This window comes from Pristis pectinata, chromosome 1, assembly GCF_009764475.1.
Source record: "Pristis pectinata isolate sPriPec2 chromosome 1, sPriPec2.1.pri, whole genome shotgun sequence".
Lineage (NCBI taxonomy): Eukaryota > Metazoa > Chordata > Chondrichthyes > Rhinopristiformes > Pristidae > Pristis > Pristis pectinata.
Window position 1 is genome coordinate 83,627,259 of NC_067405.1, and position 21,539 is coordinate 83,648,797.

Sequence of the window (21,539 nt, forward strand, 5' to 3'; positions counted from 1 at the left end):
TGGATTAGGAATAGAGGGACAGGGATCTATTGGGAATGGAGGCACAGGGATTCCGCTGGGAATGGTGAAGGACACTGGGATGGGCCGGGAATGATGAAAGGTTATTTGTAGGGACGGGACCACAGCTGCTGAGTTACCCGGAGCAGGGTTGTGAGGAATGTATGGAGTAGGATGCAGGGGTGCGCGTTAGGACCCGGCGGTGGCCGGCAGCGCTGTGTCTGCGGCAGGGTTGTGTGCCGGGCAGGGTGTGAGGGGCAGGAGGCTGGGAGGTGGCAGCAGCGCCCGGCCCACGATGCGGAGGGTGCGGGTGAACGCCGCAGCCCTGCTCACCGTCGCCTGGATCCTCGGCTTGTTCTACTATCTGTGGCAAGGCGGCAAGCCCCGTCCCGCAGCGCACAGCCCTGGGGAGCGCCAGCTCCAGCTCCAGCTCCAGCTCCAGCTCCAGCCCCAGCACCTCGGGCAGGGCGCCGGCGGCCGGCAGGCGGTGAGTGAGGCGGCAGCGGGGTGCCGGAGGGGAGCAGTGACCATTCCAGCCGTTCAATCCTCTCTCCCTCCACCATCCCTCTCCCGACCATCCCCCCTCCCTCCACCATCCTCTCTCCCTCCACCATCCCTCTCCCCACCATCCCCCTCTCGCTCCCTATCATCAGCTACACCTCCGTTATCGCAACGAGACCACCTCTTTCTCTCCGTTACCTACCGGTCTCTCTCCGTTACTTCTCTCCTGACTCTATTACACCTCTCTCTTACCTCTCTACTATTCTGTCCCTCATTATATCTCTCCTCTCTTTCTCTCCATTACATCCCTACCATCCCACACTCTCTCTCCATTGTCTGTTCATTACCTACCTCCACCTTATGCCTGGCCACTATCCCTCCATCTCATTCATCTCCCTTATTGCTCTTATCTTTCTGCGTTACCTTTCTTTATCACCCATCTCTATGTCTGTCGCTCGCTTCTATTTACGGCTTAATGCGCCCATCGCTATCTTGAACGGGGTTTACTGTATCAGCATCTGTGTTGCAGCGGGCCGAGGCAGGGATGCGAGGGTGAGGGGGAAGATCCATGAGTCTGGTTATCAGACACGGAAGGTGTAACATCTATTATGTTGGAATTCAGGGATTCTTTGAAATAATAGAAGCCGTTGCCGCTGCCACAAATCCTGCCATAATTTAGTATTTGCATTTAACGGCGGCGTTTCTGTTGAAGCCAGTTCACGGGCGCCCTGCTTAGCCGGTGCGCACAGAGCAGGTTCTGTAGTCGGTGCCGGGTTGGAGGTTGGCTGTGCTGAGCCGACCTCGCTGCGGGCAAGCGGCCAAACCATCAGGGCGGAGAGCGGAGAGCAGCGTGGTAGTAACAGCTTCTGTACTCTCTCGCCTCCTCTGCGCTTTTTGGAAACGGATAAGGCGACGAGAGCTGAAGTTAAGGGCATTTACCGACCAGCTGTGTTACCCACCAGCAAATTACCCTGATATTCGGACGGCTGAGAAATGGGTTTGGTTAAAGAGGCAGGTTATTAAAAGTGGATTAGAGGAGGGGCCCCCGTGTTAAGGGAGGGAATTTTAGAGCAGAGGGCCCGGCTCACTGGCGCCAATGATGGGTGAGTGCGAGAGGAACATTTGTACGACCTCAGTGCACTGATGTGATGAAATGATTTGTATGGGTGGCATGCGAAACAAAGTTTTTCACTGTACCTCGGTACATGTGGCAATAATAAACCAATTTTATTATTAACCACAGACTTCGGCCCAGCATGTCTGTGCCGACCATGATGCCACTTTAAGCTGCACATCTGCCTGCACATGGTCTCTATCCCTCCATCCCCTGCCTGTTCAGGTGCCCGTCTAAATGCCTCTTAAACTGGGAAGCTGGCTAAGAGGCCAGAGATGGAGGAAGGATGAAATCCCAGTTGTAAGGTACCCTAGTCTGCATGGCTTTATACACAAGGATTAGATGAAAGCTGAGAAGTAACAGGAGTCCAGATAGCTTTCTATTTGTTACTAGGTTCCTTCAGTGACTTAGAGCCATAGAGTCACACAGCATGGAAACAGGCCCTTCGGCCCAACTCGTCCATGCCGACCAAGGTGGTAAATCGGTTTATTATTGTCACATGTACGGAGGTACAGTGAGAAACTTTTTTTTGCATGCCATCCAAACAGATCATTTCACCACATCAGTGCACTGAGGTAGTACAAGGGAAAAGCAATAACAGAATGGAGTGTTACTGTTACAGAGAAAGTGCAGTGCAGGCAGACAATAAGGTGCAAGGCCATAACAAGGTAGAGTCAAGAGTGAGGTCAGAAGTCCATCTTATCGTACAAGGGGTTGGTTTGAGTTGGTAGTAAAGAAGGCAAATGCAATGTTAGCATTCATTTTGAGAGGACTAGATTATAAAAGCAAGGATGTGCCACTGGTCAGATCGCATTTGGAATATTGTGGGCAATTTTGGACCCTGTATCTAAGCAAAAAATGTGCTGGGCCTGGAGAGGGTCCAGAGGACATTCACAAGGATGATCCCAGGAACGAAAGGCTTAACGTATGAGGAGTGTTTGATATCTCTGGGCCTGTACTTGACGGAGTTTAGAAAGATGAGGGGGGGATCTCATTGAAACTTACTGGATACTGAAAGGCCTGGATAGAGCAGACGTGGAGAGGATGTTTCCATTAGTTGGAGAGTCTAGGATCCGAGGGCACAGCCTCAGAATAAAGGGACGTCCCGTTAAAACTGAGATAAAAAGGAATTTCTTCAGCCAGAGGGTGGTGAATCTGTGGAATTCGTTGCCACAAAGGGCTGTGGAGGCCAAGTCATTGGGTCTATTGAAGGCAGAGGTTGATAGGTTCTTGATTGATAGGGGGGTTAAGGGTTACGGGGAAAGGGTGGGAGAATGGGGTTGAAAAAAATCAACCATGATTGAATGACAGAGCAGACTCAATGGGCCAAATGGCCTAATTCTGCTCCTATATCTTATGATCTCATAACACCAGGATAGAAGCTGTCCATGAGCCTAGTTGTATGTGATTTCAGGCTTTTGTATCTTCTGCCTGATGGGAGAGGGGAGAAGGGAGAGCATCCCATTTGCCAGTATTTGGCCCATATCCCTCTAAACCTGTCCTATCCATATTCCTGTCCAACTGTCTTTTAAATGTTGTAATTGTACCTGCCCCAACTACTTGCTCTGGCAGCTCATTCCATGTACCCACCACCCTCTGTGTGAAGATATGGCCCCTCAGGTCCCTTTTTAAATCAGCGAACCAGCTGACAATGAATAATTCTGTGTATAATCATGGTTAGAAGTCAACTTGACAGTGGGGTCTTGCAGCATTTCATTGACAATTACTGGACAGCAACCATTGTCAGGTCAAAGGGCAAAGTACCTGGCAAGTTTATCCCTGCAGCTGGTAACAGTGGTTGAGAGTAGTTTCATTCCCTGAGTCCTGGGTACAATAGCATTTAATTGCAGTGCCTTATATACAATACCTGAGGTGCTCAGATATTATATCAATCTTGTGTCAGAAAGAGGAATTTCTCACACAGTTGTGGCTAAGTTACACAACACACTATTTCTGCAAAGAGGGAGAGCGAAAAGATATTCAGCATACCTTTCCTTGTTTGCTTAAGAGTCATAGAGTTATACAGCGTGGAAACGGGCCGGTCAGCCCGACTCATCCATGCTGACCAAAATGCCCATTTAAAACCATAGAACCATACAGCACAATACAGGCTCTTCGGCCCACCATGTTGTGCCAACCTTCAAGCCACACCTAAGACTATCTAACCCCTGCTTCCCACATATCCCTCTATCTTAAATTCCTCCATATGCTTATCTAACAATCTCTTGAACTTGGCCAACGTATCAGCCTCCACCACCACCCCTGGTAGTACATTCCATGCACCAACCACTTTCTGGGTGAGAAACCTCCCTCTGACATCTCCCTTGAACTTCCCACCCATTACTTTAAAGCCATGCCCTCTTGTATGGAGCACTGGCGCCCTGGGAAAGTGGTGCTGGCTGTCCACTCTATCTATTCCTCTTAATATTTTGTATACCTCTATCACGTCTCCCCTCATCCTCCTTCTCTCCAATGAGTAAAGCCCTAGCTCCTTTAGTCTCTCCTCATAATCCATACTCTCTAATCCAGGCAGCATCCTGGTAAATCTCCTCTGCACCCTTTCCAACGCTTCCACATCCTTCCTATAATGAGGTGACCAGAACTGGACACAGTACTCTAAGTATGGTTAACCAGAGTTTTGTAAAGCTGCATCATTACCTCGCGGCTCTTAAACTCGATCCCATGAGTTAAGAAAGCATATGGGATATTAGCTTTCTTAACTACCCTATCCACCTGTGTGGCAACTTTCAGTGATCTGTGGATATGAACCCCCAGATCCCTCTGCTCCTCTACACTACCCAGAAACCTGCCATTACCTTTGTACTCTGCCTTGGAGTTTGTCCTTCCAAAGTGTATCACCTCATACTTCTCCGGATTGAACTCCATCTGCCACTTGTCAGCCCAGCTCTGCATCTTATCAATATCCCTCTGTAAGCTTCGACAGCCCTCCACACTATCCACAACACCACCGATCTTTGTGTCATCTTCAAACTTGCTAACCCACCCTTCCACCCCCTCATCTAAGTCATTAATGAATATCACAAAAAGTAGAGGTCCCAGAACCGATCCTTGTGGGACACCACTAGTCACAGCCCTCCAATCCGAATGCACTCCCTCCACCACAACCCTTTGCTTTCTACAGGCAAGCCAATTCTGAATCCACACTGCCAAGCCTCCCTGGATCCCTTGGCCTCTGACCTCCTGAAGAAGCCTACCATGCGGAACCTTTAAGCTAGTCCCATTTGCCTGCATTTGGCCCATATCCCTCTGAACATTTCCTATCCATGTATCTGTCCAAGTGTCTTTTAAATGTCCTGATGCAGGGTTTCGACCCGAAACATTGACAATTCCTTTCCTCCCACAGATCCACAGATTTTCTCCAGCAGATTGTTTGTTGCTCTAGATTTTAGCATCTGCAACCTTTTGTGTCTCCTGTCTTTTAAGTGTTGTTATTGTACCCACCTCTACCACTTCCACTGGCAGCTCATTCCATATACCCACCACCCTCTGTGTTAAGAAGTCGCCTCTTGGGTCCCTTTTAAATCTTTCCCTTCTCACTTTTTCTATGCCCTCTAGTTTTTAATTTCTGTTCCCTGGGAAAAAGACTGTGTGCGTTCACCCTATCTATGCCCCTCATGATTTTAAACACCTCTATAAGGTCACCCCCTCAATCTCCTGAACTCCAGGGAATAAAGACCAAGCCTTCCCAACCTCTCACTATAACTCAGGCCCTCGAGTCCTGGCAACATTCTTGTAAATGAGTTGAAACCCATGGTCTTCTTATTGGTTCATTAAGATAAGAAACATCTGTGGCTTTTCACTCCCTCTGTAAAGAAGTAGAAACATTGCTCCTTTGTATTTCCTGTAACATGACATGTGCCGTTATTTTTTAATGTGCAAGTGGTATAGCGACTTCAGATACAAACACTGAAAAGTGATGTCTGAGTTCTGCCATTCCACCATCAGCTTCACAAAAGGAACCATCTCACTATCTGGCTCTTGAAAGCTGTAATCTAAAAGCAAAACATTGTAGATGCTGGAAATCTAAATTAAACCAGAAAGAGCTGGAAACATTCAGCAGTTTCAGGCAACGTCTGGGGAGAGAGAAACAGAGTTAATATTTCGATTTCAAAGACCCTTCATCATAGAGTTCTGAAGAATGGTCATTGAGCTGGAATATCTCTGTTTTTCTCTCTCCACAGATACCACCTGGCCTGCGGAGTATTTTACTTATTCTCTGGTTTTGTTTGTGAAGCTGCTGTATTTGCTCAGTAGACATGAACCAAATCCACCTTATACATTTAAGCAAATAGTGCTGTAGGTCTCTTAACGACAGGGTGATTGATAATGACACAAAGAGACTGCAGATGCTGGAATCTGGAGCAACACACAAAATGCTGGAGGAACTCAGCAGGTCAGGCAGCAGCAACGGAGGGAAATGGACAGTCGGCGTTTTGGGTTGAGACCCTTCATCTGGACTGCATTATTGAACAATATTTAAACCTGCAGTCCAGATGAAGGGTCTCAACCCAAAACGTCGACTGTCCATTTCCCTCTGTTGCTGCTGCCTGACCTGCTGAGTTCCTCCAGTGCTTTGTGTGTTGTTGGGTGATTAGTGATTATTGTTTATGAAATTTCAGTCTAAAATTCACAACTACAAATTTAGAGTTGCATATCTTCAGATTTAATGATTAAGACTTTTAAAAAGTTACTTATTATTATTTCTTTACCTTTTTCTTGTATTGCAATGCAATCTTTCTGATCTACTCTTTATTTCCATACTTGATTTGAGGTTGGATTAACCCTCTCATCTTCCTTCCCAGCCCTGGCTGGTGATTCACACTTCCGATTGGATGGTTCACTCATGCTCTGTATGCCCATCATCAGAATAAGATTTATTGTCACTGACTTAGATAATGTGAAATTTGTTGTTTTGTGAAATTTGCACAGTACAGTTCAAAGACATAAAATTACTATAAATTACAAAAGTAAGTAAATAGTGCAAAAAAGAAAGTAATAACGAGGTAGTATTGATGGTTTCATGGACCGTTCAGAAATCTGATGGCAGAGGGGGAAGAAGCTCTTCCTAAAATGTTGAGTGTGGCTCTTCAGGCTCCTGTACCTCCTCCCCGATGGTAGTAATGAGAAGAGTGCATGTCCTGGGTGGTGAGGGTCCTTAGTGATGAATGCTGCCTTCTTGAGGCACCGCCCCTTGAAGATGTCCTCAATGCCCGTGATGGAGCTGTCTGAGTCTACAACCCTCTGCAGCCTCTTGTGATCCTGCACTTTGGAGCCTCCGTACCAGGCGGTGATGCAACTGGTCAGAATGCTCTCCACCATACATCTATAGAAATTTGTAAGAGTCTTTGGTGACATGCTGAATCTCCTCAAACTCCTAACAAAGTTGAGCCTCTGGCATTCCTTCTTCGTGATTGCATCAATGTGTTGGGCTCAGGATAGGTCCTCTGAGATGTTGATGCCCAGGAACTTGAAGCTGCTCACCCTTTCCACTGTTGACCCCTCAATGACGACTGGTGTGTGTTCTCCCAACTTCCCCTTCCTGAAGTCCACAATCAATTCCTTGGTCTTGCTGATGTTGCGTGCGAGGTTGTTGTTGTGATACCGCTCAACCACCTGATCTATCTAACTCCTGCATTCTGCCCTTTGTCCCCCTGAGATTGTGTGCACAGTGATTTTGTGGGCAAAATGATTTTGAATTTAAGGATGCAGGGTCAAGCCCCTGTCCACTGACAGAAACTCCGAGGTGCCCTACTAAAGCAAGCTCGTAAATGTACACAAAAAATCCATCTTAGCAATGTTTCAATGAATAGACAGCACTGCAATTCCAAACCCTGAGTGATACTTGTGTATAACTTTTTTGTTTGCCTTCTATCACTTTTCAGCACAGCCCATTTATATTTTGTATGGTCATTGTTAAAGATCCCAAAGAGTGTCATCAGATTATAATCAGAGAACGCCAAAGATGATTAAGATTGGTGGCCAAAAGCTTGGCCAAAGGAGGAGGAGATGCAGAGAAGGTTTGGGGAGGGAATGTTCAAGACTGGTGCTGTGGCAGCTGTAGGCAAGACCAGAAGGGAGGGGCAGAAAACTGCAGTTGAATGGAAAGGGTGGGGGGTGGGTTGGGTTTGCAAGATGCTGGAGTTGGGTGAATGCAGAGTTCTGAAGCTCTCGATTCCTCACATCTGCCTGTTGTTGCTTTAAATTGTGCTCTGACCTATGAAGATTGAACTGGAGGTTAATTTCCCCCCCCCCCCCCCTCTCTTGCATGTGATGCCTCTTGCAGTTCATTAAGTACAGCAGTATTGTTTTTTGCCTTGGATTCATTTAACACCTCTGTCCATCCTTTATGGCCACAAAGTGATGTCCAAGTGCACTTATGCTATAGGCCAGGTTGATCAACCGGGGAACGGGGAGCTGCCTGCTTAGTGAATCGGTTGTATCTTTTTAATCTGGCAGCTTTCAATCATCTTCTACCGTCACATAATTCAATCACTCTTGCCATGGGATTCAGGGTACAATGGCAGCATCCCTCTGCAAGGCAGACAGGTAGGTTAGCACTCAATCAGCTGGTTGTGGGTTCAAATCCCACTCCTGGATGTCTGAGCAGAAACAAAGACCAACACTCCCAGTCCAACACTGAGGGAATGCTGCACTGTGGCTTCACCATCTTTTTAACAAGACAATAATCCAAAGTCCCAAAGGCTCTCAGTTGAGGAAAACAGATCCCACAACATGATTTACTCCAGATGTCCTGGCCAATATTCATCCCAGTGACAAGACTTCAAACAAGTGTTATCGTAAAGTGCTTTGGAAGTTCCTGAGGGACAATAATGAATATTAGTCTTTCTGATATCATCTTGAAACCTCAACGATGACTTCTGCAAATAGAATTAGTGCAGCTGCCATAATATCATTGTCTGTGGTTAGAAGGGCACATTGACTTAAGTAACCCAATTAGTCTCATTGATGGGAACTTTGCAGTGATTGGAATCTTACTGGGAAGGTAGAAGACCTTTCTTTTCTTGCTCTCCTTGTGTTTGGACATGAGGGAAAACCTTGGGCAGGCTCTCAAGCCTGTTGCCAAGGAGGTTTACAGCCTATTACTTAGGAATAGGAGGATGGCCTCCAACCCCACAAAGTTATTCCCCAGCACAGTTGGTTCATGGTTTATCTGTGTCTCAGCCTGACCTACTTGCATTGATTCTGTATCCCTGAATCCTCTTCCCCAATAAAACCCATCAGTCTCAGTTTTGAAATTGCTCGCTGGTCGCTGTGCCAGATTTGTACTTGTATGAAGAGTGCTTCTTGAATAGGCCAGATCTAATTTTGGTACAGAATGCCAACACTAGAAGAAATAGTTTTCCACTATCTGACCCATTGAATCATTTGATCATCATAAGCATCTCAGTTTAATTAAGTTTCCAATAAACGTCATGTTTACTTAGATTGATCCCTGTGAAAATCCATCTTAAATCCTTTCTTGTAAATTTCTCTGGTTACTTTTGAATAGAAGAGTCTTCTTTTCAAACAATCGCTGGCAAGAATTGTTTTTATGGATTCTTCCATGTTATTACTGAGTGGTTGAATGGAAGCTCCCTCCATCTTTGGAGTCTTTTACCGATCTCAGTCACTGGGTTGCAGTCACTAATTCAATCTGCCTTTCCAATCCTAACAGTTTTCATGCCGCTTTTCATTTGTTCTTGTTTAGCTTCTGATTCAGGAGGCTGACCTCTGACCCTCAGCTAGAGATCTAAGTAAAACGTGGTTGTACATGCCAGTGATGCATTCCACATTCTCCCATCACATCAAAGCAGTTGCCGGCACGCAGGGAAAGCACTTGTATTTGCACGATGCCTTTTATCATCTCAGAACATTGCAATGTGTCTCCTAGCGAATAAAATCTGTTGATATGTAGTCAACGTAAAAAAACACAGTAGGCAGATTATAAGTAGCAGGATGCCAGAAGCTGCAGTCCGATGATAACTAGATAATGGGTTCTTTATGATGTTTGGTTAAAATATTGACCAGCTCACCAAGGTGAACTATTGTGCATTAGTACAGAATTGCACAATGCTGTATATATCACATGCACACGTAACACAGGAAGAGGCCATTTGGCCCATTGTGCCTGTGCTAGTTCTTTAGAAAAAGCTATTCATTTAGTGACACTCTCCTGCTTTTGTCCCACATTTCTACTTCTTAGGTATTTACTCAATACCCTTTTGAAAATTCAATTGGACCTGCCTCAAGTGAGTGCAGAGACAGCCATGGCACGGTTGCATGGTTGCCATCCAGGACATCTTCAAGAGGCGGTGCCTCAAGAAGGCAGCATCTATCATTAAGGACCCTCACAGCTTCTTCCCCCCCGCCATCAGATTTATGAACAGTCCATGAACGCTACCTCATTGTTCCTCTTTTGCACTATTTAGTTATTTTTGTAACTTATAGTAATTTTTATGTCCTTATGTCTTGCTGCCACAAAACAACAAATTTCACAACATATGTCAGTGATAATAAACATGATTCTGACTCTGTTTTAACATGGACACTGAACAGGTAAAGAAATTAAGGCCAGTAACGAGGGCCTGGCTGCTGAGGTAGATGGAAGCCAGTGTGAGGTGTGATTGTTTCCCTCAGAGAAGCATGCCTTCTGAAGCCAGGAAAGAATCCATCAGACCCCAAGAGCTTTCAACCAATTTTTTTGCTTTGCCACCCCTGCCCCTAATTGACCCTCACTCATTCTAGAAAAGTAACACCCCCCCCCCAAACAATGTTAGTCCAGCAAACCACTAAATTATATCAAATACATCAAAGCTAGATTTAAGATAAACTTAATCAATAGTGTTGCTTTTAATCAACCTCCATGGGCATATAACATGGTCAATCGTCGAAAATTGCTTTGGAAAACCTACACTATGATGAGGAACAAGTTAATCCACAGGAATCAAACTCAGCGAAAATTGCTACCTTTATGCCAAACTCCAAGGAAAACCCAACCTCTGGGTCTGTAACCCAACAGCCTGTCCCAAGGAAGTGCATTGGTCTTTAACACTGAGACAAACAGTCATTCAATCTATCCAAACATCGGTAGCTTTGTCAATTTTGATGACATTGGCGTAAGGATGAGGCATCATTCAGATGGATCATGCAATTGCACCAGGCAGGATGATTGTGTACTATGGTGCTCCAACTAGTTCCAACTGTCGTTCATCTCTCCCCTAACAGTTCCCATTCTCACCTCCTTTACTTATCAGAGTCCAGCACTGGTAGCGCTTTGTGTTCCTGCTTATCATCCCTCCAGCAGCTGTCTCCCATCTTCACACTCCCCTCCCCCCATCTCGCTCCATCTGTTTGTTATCCATATTTACTTTCTCTCTTTGTCTGCCTCTATCTCTCATTCACCTGCCACAGTCTTCCAACTCCACCCCCTATCACCTCCCCTACCTGTCATCTTACACCCCTCCTCAGTCTACCAATCACCTCGGAATCCTTCCTCACCACTCCCCTTCTCCTCTTTACGCTGGCCATCTCCCCCTCTCCACTCTCAGTCCTGATGCAGGGTTTTGACCTGAAATGTCGACAATTCCTTTCCTCGACCCGCTGAGTTCCTCCAGCAGATTGTTTGTTGCTCCAGATTCCAGCATCTGCAGTCCCCTGTGTCTCCTAAGTGAATGGATGTTAGTGTCCTCTATTGGACCAACACCACAGTATTGAGGCTCAAGATACACTGTCATCTACATTGGGCCAGCCTTGTTGTTCACCCACCCAACACCTGACTCCCAAAGCAGACATTGTATTCCGAGCTCTGTCAAGGGAAGAAATTATTGGATGGGCGGGGGAGAAGCTTCAAGGATGTGCGTGAAGTCATCTTGAGGAATTGCATCATCCTCATTGGCTTCCTGGGAATCTTTGACCCATGACCACATGAAGTGGAGTAAGAGCATTTGGAATGACATTGAGAATCTTGCGTACATGTGTTTTGAGAGCACTCAAGAGGCCCCGCCATCTCTTCAAATGCCACCTGTCCCATATTTGGAAGGATCTGAGGTTCCCACATTGGCTTCATCAGTCACCTCAGAACCCACACTGGAAGCAGATCCATCCTTGTTTCTGAGGGACTGCCTGAGAAGAAGTACCTACTCAAACCGATCTCAAATACTTCACAGGAGCGGTGACCAAGGGTCTTTGATCTGAAATATTAACTCTCCCCACAGATGCTGTCTGACCTTCTAAGTATTTCCAGCATTTTCTGATTTCTAGTATCTGCAGGACTTTGCTTTTGGATTTTTGAAAACTTCAGAAATTGGAACGTGCATTGTGCACAGTTCCCCCAAATGTGACCCATCTGAGGTCATGGGTTGTGCACGACCTGGTTAATGGTCTGTGCCCTTGGCTGGGTGCCCAGTGTCACACGAACTGATGAAGTACCGGCTGGACTAATGCCCAAAGAATGCTGTGTGTCTGAAGAAATGAGTGCCAAGGGTGGCATGGAAATTTCTGGCATATTTTAACAGTCCCCTGGTTGAGAGTAAATAAACATGGAGCCAAGGAGATGTCTTGTAAAATACAAGTTTAAAACCAGGCCAAGTCAATGTCTGTTGCATTTCTTGGCTGGGAGACTATTGTGTTGTTTCCAAATTCCGTTGTGAATAATGTTATGATTTGGATTACTTTCTGCTCACTGCAGTGAAATGTTTTCCATAGACCCAATTTCATCCCCAATGAAGACACAAGAGACTGCAGATCCTGGAATCTGGAGCAACACACAATTTGCTGGAGGAACTCAACGGGTCGAGCAGCATCTGATGGAGGAAAGGAATTGTCAATGTTTTGGGTGGAGATACTGCATTAGGACTGCAGCAAGTTATTTGTTCATCCCACAATGGTTTGCCATTAGTGCACCAACTGTGTGTAGCTCAAGCTGCAATTGTCTGTGCTCCTGTCAGTAACAGTCCTGGGTTACTTCACTGCCACGTTGGTCAGCTGTAACCCCCAACCTCTGTAAACCTCCCATCCAAAGCTGGCCAAACTCACACCAGGCCCCATTTACCCATCAGTCCAGCGATCACTGACCCACTTCGTCTCCCAGTTCAGTGGTGCCTGAACTTAAACAACTACTTCCCTTGCAATCAAATCCCTTGTGATTCTGATCTTCCTGTTTCTGTGACCTCCTCCGTCCCTGCAGTCCTCTGAGGTCTCTGCACTCCTCAAGTTCTGCATTGTTCTGCCCTCCATCTACAGTGACTTTGCCTGCAACTGCCCAGGCCCAGAATCAGAATCAGGTTTATTATCACTGACATTATGTCTTGAAATTTGTTGCTTTGCGGCAGCAGTACAGTGCAAGACGTAAAGACATAAAAATTACTATAAGTTACGAAAATAAACAGTGCAAAAGAGGAATGAGACCATGTTCATGGGTTCATGGACTGTTCACAAATCTGATGGCGGAGGGGAAGAAACCATTCCTGAAATGTTGGGTGTGGGTCTTCAGGTTCCTGTACCTCCTCCCCAAAGGTAGTAACGTGAAGAGGGCATGTCCCGGGTGGTGAGGATCCTTAATGGTGGATGCCACCTTCTTGAGGCACCGCCTCTTGAAGGTGTCCTCGATGGAGGGGAGGGTTGTGCCTGTGATAGAGCTGGCTGAGTCTTTCTCATCACTTTTAGGATGCTCCTTAAAATTTTAGGCAGTTCCACGGGATAGTGGATGACCTGCTGCTGCTCTAGTTATGTAGGTTGGGCTGATAAGGCCAGTATGGGGTCTGCAGACCCTTCCAGAGGTGGGTGGGTGGGTGGTTTGTGAGGTGGTGTACTCTTCTCACTGGTTACACAGGGCTCCATGTGCTCCCAATACATGGCCCAGCAGCTTACCCAATGCTCCCCCTCCACTTTGAGCGGTTGTGTGCTAGAGGTTCCCAGGAGTTAGAGGGATGCTGCAATTTTTCTCAAGCAGGCAGTGGGCAAATCCTTGAATCTTTCTGTCGGTCTGCCTATAATCTCTGTCTGTCTCAGGAGTCTGGTAATCCTGGTCTCAGAAGCACACAGGACTAGGATCACTGCTGCTTCATGGACCATGAAGCTTGTGCCAGGGCTGAGGACTTGACCTTCAACCACCCTTTTCCTCACCCGACCACGTCAGGCAGTGTTGCATTTACTCATCAACGTCTACCTTCACTGAGAGGAGGCTCCCATGATGTGGGAAGTAGTCCACATTTTCCAGGGCCTCGCCGTGAACCTTTATTATCGAAGGGTAGTCTTCCAAACTTCCCTCACTGTGCATCTCCTTAAAGCCAACCACATAACCAATCTCTTGTCATCTCATCTATCATCTCCTTCCTCGGCTTGGTGTAAATATTTTGTCTCCTGGGATGTAGTCTATTGCATTAAGTATGCTCTATACTCTTTAACTAACATCAGGAAGCAGGTTATCAGATCTTTAACTCAAGTTGGTGGTCATAGAGTATTGATAAATACAAATTTGCATCAGCATTTCCAATCTATAGACAGGGAAGAAGGTTGTCTAAGAGTACAACAGGATCAAGGTCAACTGGGGAAGTGGGCCAAGGAATGGCAGATGGAATTTAACTCAAACAAGTGTGAAGTATTGCATTTTGGTAAGTTAAACTGGGGCAGGACTTGCACAGTAAATGGCAGGGCCCTGGGGAGTACTGTAGATCAGAGAGACCTTGGAGTATAGGTACACAGTTCCCTGAAAGTGGTGACATAGGAAGACAGGGTGGTGAAGACGGCATTTGGCACACTTGCGTTCAGAGGTTAGGGCATGGAATACAAGAGTCAGGATGTTATGTTACAACCGTACAAGATGTTAGTGAGACCACACTTCTGTGCAGTTCTGGTTGCCTAGCCAAGAGGAAGGATGTCATTAAGCTGGAAAGGGTACAGAAGAGATTCATGAGGATGTTACCGGGGCTGGAAGAAAATACAGCGAGACCAAATCAGCTGGGACTTTTTTCCCTGGAGAACAGGGGGCTGAGGGATGACCTTATGTAGGTATATAAAATTGTGAGGGGCATCGATAAGGTGGATGGTCATAGTCTTTTTCCCAGGGTAGGAGAGTCTAAAACTAGAGGACATAGGTTTAAGTGGAGAGGGGAAAGATTTAAAGAGGGGCAACTTTTTCACGCACAGAGTATTTGTTTTCTGGAATGAGCTGCCAGAGGAAGTAATAGGAACAGGTAAATTACAATGTTTAAAGGGTACATGGATAGGGAAGTTTTAGAGGTAAACACAGGCAAATGGGACCAACTCAGGTAGGTAACTTGGTCGGCATGGACGAGTTGGGCCAAAGGCCTGTTTCTGTGCTGTATAATTCTATGACTCTATTTAAAGAACATCAGAAAGCACGTTATCAGATCTTTAACTCAGATTGGTGGTTGTGGGATATTGCTGAATGCAAATTTGTGTCAGCATTTCTGCTATTATGTGACTGCACTACGGAGAGCTTTATTATTGTCCTTCGGGATGTCTTGTGGTTGTGAAAGGCAGTTACAGCCTTTTCACCTTTATTCTGTCCATTGGCTCCTGGTGTATTACCTGGCACATAGAGCAAGTCTTTTGTAACAGGAGCTTAAATCTAATTTAGTCCCTGCTGATCCCAAACTAGACTGAGCACACTATATGATACCAGCTCATTGGACTCTGTCCAAATTGTAATGGATACAAGAGGATCTGTCAAAGTACCATTAACATTTAGAATCCAAAATCTGTTGTTGCAAGATTTGTGTCAAGGCCCATGGGTTTATTAGAAAGTTTGTCCTTGGAATCATAGCAACTTAATGCACAGAAGGAGGCCATTTGGACCACTGTGTCCACATCGGCCAAACATGGATTTTGTGCTTGCCTCACTTCCCAGCTCTCAGCCCTTGGCTAGTAGGCCAGGGCTCTCCAGGCGCTAATCAAACGTGGGGAGGGTTTCTGCCTCCACCACCCTTTCAGGCAGTGAGTTCTGGACTCCCGTTGCTCATTGAGTTTGTTCCTCAGCTCCTCCCTATGATCCTTCAAATAGTTAGCATATTTAAGATATCTTTATTAGTCACATGTATATCGAAACACACAGTGAAATGCATCTTTTGTGTTGAGTGCTCTGGGGGCAGCCCGCAGATGTCGCCACACTTCCGGCACCAACATAACATGCCCACGACTTGCTAACCTGCATGTCTTTGGAATGTGGGAGGAAACCAGAGCACCTGGAGGAAACCCCACACAGACACGGGGAGAATGTACAAACTCCTTACAGACAGTGGCTGGAATTGAACCTGAGTCTCTGGCACTGTAATAGTGTTATGCTAACGGCTACACTGTGTTCCTTGGATATTGCCCGCTCTGTGAAGGGAAATAGGCCCTTCCTCTACACCCTGCCCAGGCCACTCATTTATACTCCTCAGTACAGGTATCTCCCCTCAGCCTCCTCTATCCAAATACCCTCCCCCAGCCTTGGCGATCTATCCTCACAACTGTAATCTCCCCTGCACTCAGTGTCCAGCTGTCACACTTCCTTCTTAAAGTGCAGGGTCCAGAACTCTACACAGTTCTCATTATCCTAACTGCACAATTAAATTCATGTCGGTTTCGGGTTGGGAACAGACTCACAGAGCCACACAGCGTGGAAACAGACCCTTCGGCCCACTATGTCCATGCCAGCTAGTGGCACCCGTCCATATTAATCCCATCTTTCAGCACTTGGCCCAGAGCCCCTATGCCTGGACAATTCAAGTGCTTGTCTGGGCACTTCCTAAATGCTGTCAGTGACTCTGCTTCCACCACTCTCTCCAGTGGTCCAGGTAATCACCAGTCTCTCGGTGCAAAAAGTTCCCTTCCAATCCCTGCTAAATCTCTTCCCCCTTACCCTAAATCTATGTTTTCTGGTTTTATCTGCCTCTGATGTTTCCTGCAGTTTACCCTATCATAACCCTGATAATTTTATATCCTTTAATCAATTCCCACTGCCTCGGGAAAGCAGGCAACATAATCAAGCACCCCCTCCCATCCTGGTCATTCTCTCTTCTCCCCTCTCCCATCAGGCAGACACAACAGCATGATAGTACGTACCACCAGGCTTAAGGACAGCTTCTTTCCCACTGTTATCAGGCTCTCACGGGCCTCTCGTACGCTAAAAGATGAACTCTTGACCTTCCAACCTACCACTTTATTAATCTGCCTGCACTGCACTTGCTCTGTAACTGTAACACTATATTCTACATTCTGTTTTCATTTTGTATACCTCGATGTACTGTATGTATGGAGTGATCTGTCTGGTTGGCATCCAAACAAACCTTTTGGCTGCATCTCGGCACATGTGACAATAATAAACTAATCCAACCTAGCCAAATCCAATGTCTCCTCTTAACTTCCTCTACTCCGGGGAGAACAGACTCAACATCTCTGATCTCTCCTCATAACTGAAATGCTCCTTCCCAGGCAACATCCTGGTGAATCTTGTCAGCGCCCTCTCCACCACTATCACATCTTCCCTATAGTGTGGCTCCTTACGAAATAATGCGGTTACACGGACGTGACCCTTTAAACCTTGAGAATTGGTGTCCATCAGTATCACTCTGTCTGAGTCAGGTGGTCAAGGAACAAATCTCATGCCTTGAGCTCATTCTGCAGGCAAATGCTATGGTACAGTGGTGGGGATCAACCCCTCTCCTCTAAGGGCTGGTCAGCTGGCTGCCATGGCAATTCATGGAATGGGACACCCTCCATTGGGGTATTAAGAGTGAAGTAAGGAATTAAGTTGTTGCTTTGTCTGTAAGGAGGTTCCTTTGGACCTTTCTCCCCACAGTAACTGCTCCCACTGGCACTAGTTCCCAGTGGGAGACCTATCTCAGATTGCTGTGTACGCTGGATGCCAGTCTCATTGTTGTCTGACCCGTGGGAACCCCCCGTCCCCACCTCAGGAGGGGCATTTCAGCCCTTCATTCAAAAGAATCCAAGTCCATTACTCCCTGAAAGTGGCAAATCAAGTAGATAGAGTGGTAAAGAAGCCAAATGTCATGCTTGCCTTCATCAATCAGGGCACTGAGTACAAGAGGCAGGAAGTCATGATGCAGATTTAGTTAGGCGCACTTGGAGTATTGCGTGCAGTTCTGGTTGCCCCATTAACAGGAAGGATATGGAGGATTTGGACAGGGTGCAGAAAAGGTTTACCAGGATGCTGCCTGGATTAGAGGGTATTGCTATATGGAGGGGTTGGTCAAACTTGAATTGTTTTATCTGGAACAGCAGAGGCTCAGGGGCGACCTGATAGAAGTTTATAAAATGATGAGAGGCACAGGTAGGGTAGACGGTGAGAATCTTTTTCCTAGGTTGGAAATGTCAAATACTACCAGACCAGATGAAGGGTCTCGACCCGAAACGTCGACTGTCCATTTCCCTCCACAGATGCTGCCTGACCCGCTGAGTTCCTCCAGCATCTCTTGTGTTGCTCCAGATTCCAGCATCTGCAGTCTCTTGTGTCTCCGTTTCTCGGTTAAGATGGTTCCAGAAGCAAAAACTTTTTCAAAGATGCATTCCTGGGCCATGAGGAGGTGGGAAGAGTGAAAGTGAGGCTGTTTTCCCAAAAGCAAAATGACTGAAGGTTCTGAAATAAAAATAGAACATGCTGGAAATGTTTCCAGCATTTTCCATGTCCCAAAAGTATCAGCGTTTGATTTTTCTCAGGTTTCATTTTGAGCATACTTAGTCTAATTAACAAGCAGCTGGATAAACAAATGGGAATGAAGAGGAGGGCAGGAATGACATGAGAGGCCTGAGCCTTATTCTGTAATTCTCTCCCCCAAACCAATGTGCAGTGCAGGCAGACAATAAGGTGCAAGGCCATGACAAGGAAGATTGTGAGGTCAAGACTCCATCTTATCATACAAAAGGTCTGCTCAATAGTCTTATAACGGTGGGATAGTAGTTGTCCTTGAGCCTGGTGGTACGTTTTTTCAGGCTTTTGTATCTTCTGCCTGATGGGAGAAGAGAGAATGTCCTGTGTTAATGGAGTCTTTGATTATGCTGGCTACTTTACTGAAGCAGTGAGAAGTAGAGACAGAGTCCATGGAGGGGAGGCTGGTTTTCATGATATGCTGAGCTGTGTCCACAACTCTCTGCAGTTTCTTGCAGTCTTGGGCAGAACAGTTGCCATACCAAGCTGTGATGCATCCGGATAAGATGCTTTCTATGGTGCGTCTATAAAATTTGGTGAGGGTCAAAGGGGACATGCCAAATTTCCTTAGCCTTCTGAGGAAGTAGAGGCACTGGTGCGCTTTCTTGGTCATGGTGTCTATGTGGTTGGACCAGGTCAGGCTACTGGTGATGGTTACACTGAAGGAAAAGATAGTTGGAGCGTTAATGATGATCTTTGTGTCCTCCCTGGCCACAGGAGTGGTACCAGAGGATTGGAGGATGGAAAATCTTGTTCCATTGTTCAAGAAAGGTAAAAGGGATAATTGGTATTGGTATTGGTTTATTATTGTCACTTGTACCGAGGTACAGTGAAAAACTTGTCTTGCATACCAATCGTACAAGTCAATTCATTACACAGTGCAGTTACATTGAGTTAGTACAGAGTGCATTGATATAGTACAGGTAAAAACAATAACAGTACAGGGTAAAGTGTCACAGCTACAGATAATCCCAGGAATTATAGACCAGTGATGACCAATTATAGTCGTTGGTGGGCAAACTATTGGAGAGGATTCTTAGGGACAGGATTTATGAGCATTTGGAGGAGCATAGTCTTATTAGGGATAGTCAACATGGCTTTCTAAGGGGCAGGTCGTGCCTCACGAACCTACTTGAGTTTTTCGAGGAGGTGACAAAATGAATTGATGAAGGTAGAGTGGGTGGATGTGGTGTATATGGATTTTAGCAAGGTGTTTGACAAGGTTCCCCATGGTAGGCTCATCCAGAAAGTCATGAGGTGTGAGATCCATGGTAAATTGGCTGCGTGGATTCAGAATTGGCTTGCCCACAGAAGGCAGAGGGTGGTTGTAGAAGGGGAATATTTGACCTAGAGGTCGGTGACTAGTGGTGTTCTGCAGGGTTCTGTTCTGGGACCCCTGCTCTTTGTGATTTTCATAAATGACTTGGATGAAGAAGTGAAAAGGTGGGTTGGTAAGTTTTCAGGTGATACGAAGGTTGGTGGTGTAGTAGATAGTGCAGAAGGTTGTCGTAGGTTGCAATGGGATATAGACAGGATGCAGAGCTGGGCGGAGAAGTGGCAGATGGAGTTCAATCCAGAGAAGTGTGAAGTGATGCACTCTGGAAGATTGAACTTGAAGGCAGAATACATGGTTAATGGCAGGATTCTTAGCAGTGTGGAGGAACAGGGGGAGCTTGGGGTCCAAGTCCATAGATCCCTCAAAGTTGCCGCACAGGTTGATAGGGTGGTTAAGAAGGTATATGGTGTGCTGGCCTTCATTAGCCAGGGGACTGAGTTCAAGAGCCACGAGGTAATGTTGCAGCTCTATAAAACTCTAGTTAGACCACACTTGGAGGGTGTGTTCAGTTCTGGTTGCCACATTATAGGAAGGATGTGGAAGTTTTGGCAAGGATGCAGAGGAGATTTACAGGGATTCTGCCTGAACTGGAGGACATGTTATGAGGAGAGGTTGACCGAGTTAGGGCTTTTCTCTTTGGAGCGACGGAGGATGAGAGGTGACTTGATAGATTATGATTATGATAGATTATGATTATGATAGATAAGATTATGAGAGACATAGACAGAGTGGACAGCCAGCATCTGTTCCCCAGCATGCTAATAGCCAATACTAGAAGTCACCTGTTTAAGGTACGTGAAGGAAAGTTCAGGGGAGATGTCAGAGGTAGGTTTTATACAGAGTGGTGGGTGCCTGGAATGCTCTGCCGGGGGTGGTGGTAGCAGCCAATACGATGGGGTCATTTAAGAGACTCTTAGATAGGCACATGGATGTAAGAAAGCTGGAGGGTTATGGGAGGTGAAGTAGAGAGGGGAAAAGATTGAATGTAGATAAGGTTAACATAGGTTGGCACAACATCGTGGGCCAAAGGGCCCGCACTGTACTGTACTGTTTTATATTCTATGTTCTAACTTGAAGTTCTCAATCATCTCCACCCTCAAGTCCCCTTTAAAGCTCCTTTCTCTCACCATAAACCTATGCCCTCTTGTTTCTGATACCTCTACCATGGGAAAAAGATGCTGTCTATCCTATCTGTGCCTCTTATAATTTTATTATACTTCTATCGAGTGCATAAACTAGACTGGACAATCCAGCATAGGGCAGCGATGTGGTGCAGCAGGTAGTGAGTTTCCTCCGGGTGCTCTGGTTTTCTCCAACATGCCAAAGGTGTGCAGGTTGATGATTGGCTTCTGTAAATTCCCTCTGGTGTAGGTGGGTGGCAGGGGAGTTGATAGGAGTGTGCGAGAGAATAGTTTACAGGGAAATAAGCAGGGGAATGCTTTGGAATTTCTCTGAGAGCTGGAGTAGACTGGGTTGACTGAATGGCTTCCTAGATTGTAATGAAATATGACTGAGGAAATGTGCTGCTGTTGGAGGTGTCTTTTTACAGATGAAGCATTAAAATGAGGCCTCACTGCCCTCTCAGGTGAACAGTAGCAGTGGTCGGGCAAGAGAAAACATTGCTCACTACTCTGCTGGTTGGGCTAGCGCTCCACATATGCTGATGGTCCTCTGGTGCCATGTCCAAAGAGTTGAACTGGGTCATAGTAGTCGCCTGTACCAGGAGAGTGTTCCTATTGGTCCATTTCCAGAAGACAGTGGAAACACCCTCCTGGCACCAAACTCGGGCAAATAGGATGGGCTTAATTGGGCACCTTGGTCGGAATGGACAAGTTGGGCCAAAGGGGCCTGTTTCCGTGCTACTCCATGATTCTACGACTCTATGAGAGGCAGCAACAAAC

General features: G+C 46.2%; 1 protein-coding gene across 1 annotated transcript in view; it reads left to right on the forward strand.

Moving 5' to 3' along the window:
* The first annotated feature begins 237 nt into the window (after positions 1-237).
* galnt16 (UDP-N-acetyl-alpha-D-galactosamine:polypeptide N-acetylgalactosaminyltransferase 16) overlaps positions 238-21,539 on the forward strand; it is a 116,294-nt gene continuing 94,992 nt past the window's right edge. Inside the window, exon 1 of the mRNA XM_052018211.1 lies at positions 238-484. Coding sequence (XP_051874171.1) covers positions 293-484 — 192 coding nt within the window. The 5' untranslated portion in view covers positions 238-292. The remainder of the gene's footprint in view (positions 485-21,539) is intronic.